The sequence below is a fragment of the Cynocephalus volans genome, chromosome 10 (assembly GCF_027409185.1).
Source record: "Cynocephalus volans isolate mCynVol1 chromosome 10, mCynVol1.pri, whole genome shotgun sequence".
Classification (NCBI taxonomy): domain Eukaryota; kingdom Metazoa; phylum Chordata; class Mammalia; order Dermoptera; family Cynocephalidae; genus Cynocephalus; species Cynocephalus volans.
This window is the reverse complement of record NC_084469.1, coordinates 128235067-128243355: the sequence shown is the minus strand read 5'-3', so window position 1 is coordinate 128243355 and position 8289 is coordinate 128235067. Positions and strand designations below refer to the sequence as shown.

The 8289-nt window shown below is 40.0% G+C and overlaps 1 protein-coding gene across 2 annotated transcripts; it reads left to right on the top strand.

Annotated features, from left to right (window-relative positions):
• The first annotated feature begins 23 nt into the window (after positions 1–23).
• TXNL4B (thioredoxin like 4B) lies at positions 24–7693 on the top strand. 2 transcript variants are annotated; one of them, XM_063112032.1, is made up of 4 exons: positions 24–329; positions 2669–2801; positions 4444–4595; positions 6381–7693. In XM_063112032.1, exons 2-4 carry the CDS (start codon positions 2670–2672, stop codon positions 6544–6546), a joined length of 450 nt encoding a protein of 149 aa, XP_062968102.1. In that variant the 5' UTR covers positions 24–329; position 2669; the 3' UTR covers positions 6547–7693. The 2 variants fall into 2 exon arrangements, with proteins under 2 accessions (XP_062968102.1, XP_062968101.1); XM_063112031.1 differs by having other exon boundaries at positions 2633–2801.
• The last annotated feature ends 596 nt before the right edge of the window (positions 7694–8289 follow it).

The following is an 8289-nucleotide window of genomic DNA, read 5'->3' as shown; positions in this document are numbered from 1 at the left end:
AATAAGGGCGGAAGTGATGCCCGGGCTTGCGGTGAGAGTCGGTCAAAGTGGACGAAAGCCAGAGTAATCTCTTTTGTTTATTGGACTGTTGAGCTGGGGCGCCCAGTGACCGCTCGTTGATCTTCTGCGCCTATGCGTTTTCTTTTTTCGTTTCCTTCTCCGAGTGGTCCAACGAGGGTTGCTAGGCAACATCCCCTGGATTGTTTTGGACTAGAGTCGCTGCGCTGTTTCAGGCCCAAGAAAGGAGCCGCTACCATCCTGCTCTTCCGTGAAGGGTTCAGGGTTGCTGATGGCCCTGCAGTGGAGGGGAGTTGACTTGCACGAGTAAAGTAAGTGTCGTCGTCCCTGGCGGCTGTGGGCCAGCAGTAGCGCAACCACAGGCGTCTTTAAAATATGTATATACCGGATATTTTGGAATATAGGGACGCATGCCCCGATGTAAATAAAAATCACCCATCTGTTCACACGCAGAGATAACCAGTGATGTTGTTTGGGATATTTATTTCCAGTTTTCTGTGTGTGTAGATATGTACATATACATTATAGTTAGGTTTTGTACAAAAGTGGGATCAAACTTTATATACTGTTTTATAATTTTTTTCTTTAGGGGATCTATAATATTACATTGCAGGAATGTACTGTCATTTATTTCACCAGTCCCCTACTGATGGCTATTTAGGTTGTTTCAAGTTTTTCACCGTTCTAAGTGGGGTGAATATCCTTTGTTCATAAGTCTTTGTGCACGTGTCTAATTATTCACTAAGAATTCTCAGAAATGGAATCGTTGGTTAGAGTAGGTCAGCTTCCTTTCCAGAAAGGTTTTGTCTCTGTACATTCCAGCAGAGACTATGAATGCCTGCCATTCATTCTCTCGTCATTGTTACGTACTACTATCTTGTTTAATTTTTGCTAATTTTATGAGTTTTTTAAACGTATCTTTTAATTTGCTTTTCTTTGCTTACTAGTAAAGCTTAACTTTCCAAACGTATTTACTGTCCATTGTACCTCTTTGAATTCTCTGTTGGTATCCGTGGATATGGACATTTTCTTAGTTTCCCTCTTTTCTTTCCAACGTTTGTTCAGTCCCACTACTGGCTTTCCTGTTGACAACATTGCTTCCTCCTTACTTCCTCTTTTTTATCTGTAACATAGAGGAATTGGAGTTTGTTTGAATTCTACTGGTGGGACAGGTCTGTCTTCTCTTTGACTTACTCTCCATTTCAGTAGTAATTTGTTCTGCCACTCACATTTGATGAAGTCCCTTCTGGCAGTCAGCTTCTCTGTTTAAAGTATGACCTATTACTGGAACAATCTCATTTCCTGTATGAATTTATATTAATTTGTATCTTGAAATGTGACTTGTGACAAAAAAAAATAGAGAAAGAAATCCTCCCTTTTTATAGCATTAGCCAACTTTGGGACTGAATTCAAAATATCATCTATCTTGATGGAGTCCCTTATGGATGGCCTCAAAAATAAGCTTGCTCAAAGAGTTTCTCAAAAGTGAAATTTCTTCCAATCATAAAAGTAGGAGTTTGGGACTAGAAATTTGATGGCTTGGATTCTAGTATTTGTTCTTGTAACTACAAGTGTAATTATAAGTAAACTAGTCTGTAAAATGAGGGAGTTGGAATAGTCCCCTTCTGTCTCAGTATTTTACAATTCATTCATTTAATTGTGGTTTTCCACACACTCTCAGTTGATCTGTTTGCCCTGTGATGAGGTCCACCTAGTAAGGTGTGCACCAAAAATCTTTAAGCCAGCACTCATGATAATACATTTGTTCATCAATAAAAGATTGTTTAGAAAGTACTCTGTATGCATGAAATAGTATGCCACTATGACAAAGAATGTGGAAGTTTTCTTTATGGAAATACAGGAAGCTCCTCATACATTAGGATAAAGTGCAAAGTGCAGAAGAGTGGGTGTAGTGTGCAGGCAGAGCATCTGCCTTTTGCTCCTCCAGAGCTGCTCTTCCTCCTCTAAACTGCTCTGGGACCAGGAGGCATGCCTCCCTCGGCAGCTCTCCTGCCCTCTGGTTCCCATTGGAGTCAGCCCACAGGAGTGCTAGCAGAGGTCAGAGGGAGGAAAGTGGTTGCATCCCTTAACAGCAGGCTGACCTGCACGCAACTCTCTGTCACATGGTTCTTACAACTGCTGCCTTCCATGGCTCCTTCAGGCCTGGGGTGGGAACAGCACCCCACAGTTACTGGCTTTACCTTGTTTTCCTACATCTGCCTTAATTAAATTCTCTCCAAATTACCAAATTTGAGGGTGTTATCTCCTTCCTGCTGAAAAACTGAATAATACAACAGGCCATCTTTTGGGTTAAGTAAAAGGGAGAAAATATAGAAAGACATATGTGTATTTTCTTGTGAATTCATAATAAAACTCTGAAAGATAACATGAGAAACTAATGAAAGCAGTTACCTGGCGTGGGGAGGGGAATGTGGCAGTGGGAACTAGGCCCAAGGAGGGGAGACAAGGAGAGGGAGACTTCTCACGGTGTACCTATCTATATTGTTTCTTTTTAAACCATGTGAATACATGACCTACTCTAAAAATTCATTTCTTTAATTAGGGATCATGCACTTAATCTAAACTCTTTAAACTTTTTGCAAATTTATTTCAGGATTGACAGTGAAGATTAACATTTGAATTATTTCAGGATGAGCTTTCTGTTGCCCAAGCTGACTAGCAAAAAAGAAGTAGATCAGGCAATAAAAAGCACTGCAGAGAAGGTGTTGGTTCTCAGGTTTGGGAGAGATGAAGATCCTGTCTGCCTGCAGCTAGATGACATTGTAAGTGAATGTTTTAAATAAATGGTTTTTATTAAAAATCTGTATATTCTCACTTCAGCATCTGCAAAATACATGAAAGGAAAGAGTCAAGGCTGGGGACATGATGACTGTTTTGTTTTTTGGTTTTTTTTTTTGTGTGTGACCGGTAAGGGGATCGTAACCGTTGGCTTGGTGTCGCCCGCACCATGCTCAGTCAGTGAGTGCCGGCCATCCCTATATAGGATCCAAACCCGCTGCCTCGGCGCTCCCAGCGCCGCACTCTCCTGAGTGAGCCACAGGGTCGGCCCTGACTGTTGATTCATTACCACACTTTCACTAAGACTGTTCATGTGCCTGCCCTGACCTGACCCCCCAAATCTGTGATTGTGCTGAAACTGTCTGGATGTCCTTCCCCAGTAGCAGCTGTCAGAGCTCAGTTTCACTGACAAGGCAGTGGAAGAGCAGAAAACATTAAGCGTCTATGAACATGCTCTTTTTCCATGCTCATAACAGCAGGATAATAGTAGCACCGTTTCCCAGTGGGGGAAATGAATGCCAGGGAGGTGAAGTAACTTCCCATAGGCACAGATCCACTAAATTGCAGCACTGGGATTTGAACTCAGTTTTCTCTAGCTGCAAATACTCAAATACTCTTTTCTTTGTTGGCAGCTGGTCAGTATGGGAATCCGAACCCTTGACCTTGGTGTTATAACCCACACTGTAATCAACTGAACTAACAGTCAAGCCCTGAAAATACTCTTTTCTAGTGTGCTACCTCCAGTATGTGCCTGGTGATAATCTCTGATTTCACAGCACATCTTCCCACTCTGATTAGTAAGGAGGAGGGGTATGGGACAGAATTGGAATATTCTTGTCTCTGTTTATTATGAAGAGAGATTTAACCACTACTAAGATGTCTTCTCACCATTTCTCTTGCTGCCATCCACTGTGGGGATTGAGTGTAAGAATCCTCAGTACTGTGGTTAAAAGAGTGTTGTGATATGTTATCACAAGGGGAAAAGGACCAGAGGATAAAGACCCTTGAGGAGGAAATATCACAGAGGCCAAGAGTATACACTCTGAAGCTAAGCTGCCAAAGTTCAAATCCCAGCCCTATTGCTCAGCTGTGTAGCCTAGGGAAGATTACTTTACCTCCCTCCGTGCCTCAGTTTCTTCATCTATAAAGTGGAGACTCTAATAGTGCATACTTCATAGGAATTTTGTAGGGATTAAATGAGTTAACAAGTGTAAAGTACGTAGGACAGTTAGCACACAGTGTCATGTAAGCATTTGCTGTTATTATAATTACCATTTCTGGGAGTATTGGGAGGAAAGAGATTTGGGGGAATTTCAGTGTCTGCATTACATATTTCTGAGTTGTTTTCTTTTAAGTGAGCATGAATTACTTTTATAAAACAATCAAAGAAAGAAAAAAAGGAAGAAATATATTGACACAGTATTACCCAGGGCGCTCTCATAAGCCTGCCAGTCAATCAGACTCTGAATGATAAAGTTACACTGTGTCTAATGTGGAACCTAAATGGGCTAGATTCTTGGCCCAGGAATTTTTTCAAACAAAATACTCTATTGTAGTAAAAAGTTTCACATAAAAAACATTAACTACTTCTCATATTATAACCTACATCTCTCTGGTCATTTGCAGCTTTCTAAGACCTCTTCTGACTTAAGTAAAATGGCTACTATATACCTGGTAGATGTGGACCAAACTCCAGTTTATACACAGTATTTTGACATCAGTTATATTCCATCTACTGTATTTTTCTTCAATGGGCAACATATGAAAGTGGATTATGGGTAAGTTAAGTTGACTGGAAGTTATTACAGTCCTGAAAGTTTTCTTTATCTGAGCAGATACAGTAGTTCACCTGTTTGCATGTGATGTTGGTTCTGTGAGTCTTATACTGGTACTATTTCCTCAATTCATGCACTCTCTAATTTTTTATGTAAAACCTTGGTACAAAATGAGAGTCTTTCAGGTATGATTGGCAAATTTTAATTTTCAACTTAAGTTGTGAAGCACTAACCTTCCTTAAGTCTAGAACATATAGAAGAGCCATATTAGCTAAATGTAGAACTTAAAAAGTTCCCCAGGAATTTCATTTAAGACAAAGTAGTTGTTCTTAACCTTTTGGAATGGGTAGATGGCATTTATAAAAGAAGCATTTCCAGCAGACTAAGATATGCTTCCCTTTTGCCAAATTGTCTACCTTCTACTACTCAGAATTTTGAAGTCATTCTTCAACAAATCCCATCAAGAATAAGTAACATGAAGTCTTCTCTAATTCCTTCCACTCCCCCCAGTTAGCGTCACAAAACTTAACATTTATTATTGAATGTGCGTATAATTCTTATCATTTCCTACTGTGGTTGAGGTGTCCACTTGTCTAGATCTCTGTAGCCGCTTTGTCATTATCTATTTGCAAGTGCATTAAATATTGTCTATTTTACATGTTTTAAAGCTGTTTATTCTCCTGGAACACAGCTGATGTAAGTATTAATTCAGTAGAAACTTTTTAAAGGGCAATTTATGACACTGTATCAAACACTTTAAAAGTGTTTAAACTTTTTAATGCAGTAATTGCATGTCCAGGAATTTAATATGGTGATGTAGATATATAGTGAATGACTTTAAAAGAAGTATATGTTAGTTGGAAAAAAGCTCATAACTAACTGGTTTGTATATTATGATTCCCATTAATTGTGAAAAAAGAAAACACGTATGTACACGCGTATACACAAATGCTTACACATAAGAGTGGAAGGATCTATACCAAGAGGTGACCTCTGGCCTCACTGGTGATTTAATTTTTTTTCTAAAAAATTTCTACACTAAACACACCTGGTGTTTGAAATATTTGGGGGAAAAAAAAAAAAACAACTTGTTAATACCACTCAAAAGTATAAGTTTCTGGAACTTGGAGACCATAACTAGTTAGTGGGCTTTGCACAGTGCCTGGCCAAAAACAACAAACAAACTATGCCCACTCCCACACTCAGTGAATTCTACTTGATAATGAATTGAGAAATGATTAAAATAGATTTGGAAGCAGAATCTTTTCAGGTGACAGGGCTTTCAGGCTAATGGCCCACTTCACTGGTTTTATTTTTTACTTGTTTATTTAGCTTTAAATGTTTTTATTTCTGAAAATAAGTCTGAAAACACAAATACATCATAAAGACTATAATAATTTACAGATGTAGGTTTAATATAAACTAAACCCTACTTTTCGTTTATGAATTTGAATTAATTGGTCACTTAAATAGAGCACTGCACAAATTGTATACCCATATTATTGGGTGACAGAGGTGACTTTCCTTCTTGTTACATAGTGATGAATGAAGTGGTTAACAATGGGCTTATGGCCCTTCTTTCACAGCCCTGAGAGCCATGCCATAGAACACAGCACTGGTTTTAGTCATATGGGAAAAGCCAACAGAAAAATCTATGTCAGGCTTTATGTCTAAAGTCTCCTTGACAAGAAGAAAGTTACAAAGCTACTATTTATTTTGTTTACCCTAAAAGTCTTCAGCAAGTAATTATTAAAAGTTCTGAAAGTGGTTCTCTTCTATGCTGTCTAGATCTCCAGATCACACCAAGTTTGTGGGAAGTTTCAAAACCAAACAAGATTTCATAGATTTGATTGAAGTAATCTATCGAGGAGCAATGAGGGGAAAACTTATTGTCCAAAGTCCTATTGATCCCAAGAATATTCCCAAATATGACCTTCTCTATCAAGACATTTAGCACAGTGACTGCTGTCAGAGATGAAGAGGGGCACATCTGGAAATGGTGCCTAAATACCCAGCGGTGCTGTTTTTCTGGGGTCCTTCGGAAACGTCTTCAGCATCGCAGCAGAGAAGAGGTTTGACTTGTATGTAAAAATACCCTGCCCCTGAGTGGAAGAGCACACTGGCACTCTGATGATCTGGGATGCCTCAGCGTCTACTCCCTGCCAGCTGCAGAGCAGTCAAGTCAATGGTGGTGTCTCCCTGGGTGACTTTTTATACTTCTCTTTATAGTGTGCTTTTCTTTATCCCTTAAGATAATACAGAATCCTCTTAAATATTAGCTACCACAATTTGATGTAACCATGTTTATTTGATATACAAGTAAAATGGAAAATCAATTCCCATAAGAGCAAAAATACTTAATTTTTACCCTAGATGCACACACACCCCCTCACCTGTTCCTCTGCTCACACGTTCCTTATGCTCTCCTATCTCCTGTCCTTATTACCCCAGTTTCTCTTGGAATAAATAATTCCCTGCTGATAGCAGGCAAATGTGTTTTATTTTGGAAACTTTCTGGCTTAAACTTATAAAACACTGTCCTGGTTGACTCATTTTACTAGCTTTTAAGTTATTAAATTGCCCAAGAAGTGAGAATTGAGCCTTCACTATGAAGCATCCAGTTTGATCTGAACAAGGAATTGACTACCCTTAGTAAGCAGGAGCAGATCTCTCCCAGAAGTCCGAGTTGCTGCCTTTTCCTGAGGCAGAAAATTGTATTTCTAGGGCCGAAGACTGAAAAGATGTCAGAATTGTTGGAAAGAAATACCACATTGATGAGATTTGCCTGTTTTCATAACTTTATGAAGAATTCTTGCTCTTCCAGGGCCCCCAGCACAACCGTGGGCAAGTTCCTGCTCCTCTCAAAACCTCTGTCTTCTCCTCTCCCCCACTCCCTGCCTTTGATTATAATCATGATGTGTGGAGACACAGCAGCCACCTTAGTATCATGAGGCAACCAGCATCAGGAGGAAAAATCAGTATGCCGAGAAGAATGATGAAGGGAGCCTGGTCCCTGATGAGGTATTAAACTCCCGAGTGAACTCTGGACCTGCCTCCCTCCAGGCTTCTTTGAAACAATAAAATGTCTTCATTGCCTGTCACTGTTAGTCGTGTTTTCTGTTGCTCATAGCCTAAATCACACAGCATTTGATATGTGTTCAATACTCAGATCCCAGCAAAAACTCACAACTTGCATGCATAAAATTCTCATATCTTCTTTCCTCCTGAATTCTTTAGGGAATCTTTCCTTGAGGTCCTGATTTCTGTTTTTGATCCTATCTTAGTTGCTTTCCATTCCAGAAGTATTTACTGAGTGCGTGCTATATGCCCCAACCTCTGCTAGATGCTTCCTATATGCAGATGCGTCCTATACAGGGAAAGAGGCTTCTGAGGGGAAGCAGTGCCTGAGTCTTAAAGGAGAGAAGGAGGCGCTCCCGCAGAAGGGGAAGGACCCAGGGGCTGGAGACAGCAGGGAGGTTGAGAGAGCAACACAGAGTCCGGCGTTGCTGCAACCCACATGTTGAGGTCAGGACAGCAGGAGATGCTGCATGGAAGCAGAGAGGATGAGTGATGGAGAACATGCCAATTTTCTCTTATTATTTTCCTCCTGAGTGGCGACCAGAAGCCACGTAATATAATCAGATAGTTCTTCAAGAAAACTTAGTACTGAAGATACTATGAGAAGAAAAATGTATAA

Coding starts and splice junctions, on each gene's coding strand:
- TXNL4B (XM_063112032.1), top strand. CDS start 2,670: ATGAGCTTTCTGTTGCCCAAGCTGACTAGCAAAAAAGAAGTAGATCAG. Junction 2,802..4,443: donor GCCTGCAGCTAGATGACATT/GTAAGTGAATGT, acceptor GGTCATTTGCAG/CTTTCTAAGACCTCTTCTGA. Junction 4,596..6,380: donor CATATGAAAGTGGATTATGG/GTAAGTTAAGTT, acceptor TATGCTGTCTAG/ATCTCCAGATCACACCAAGT.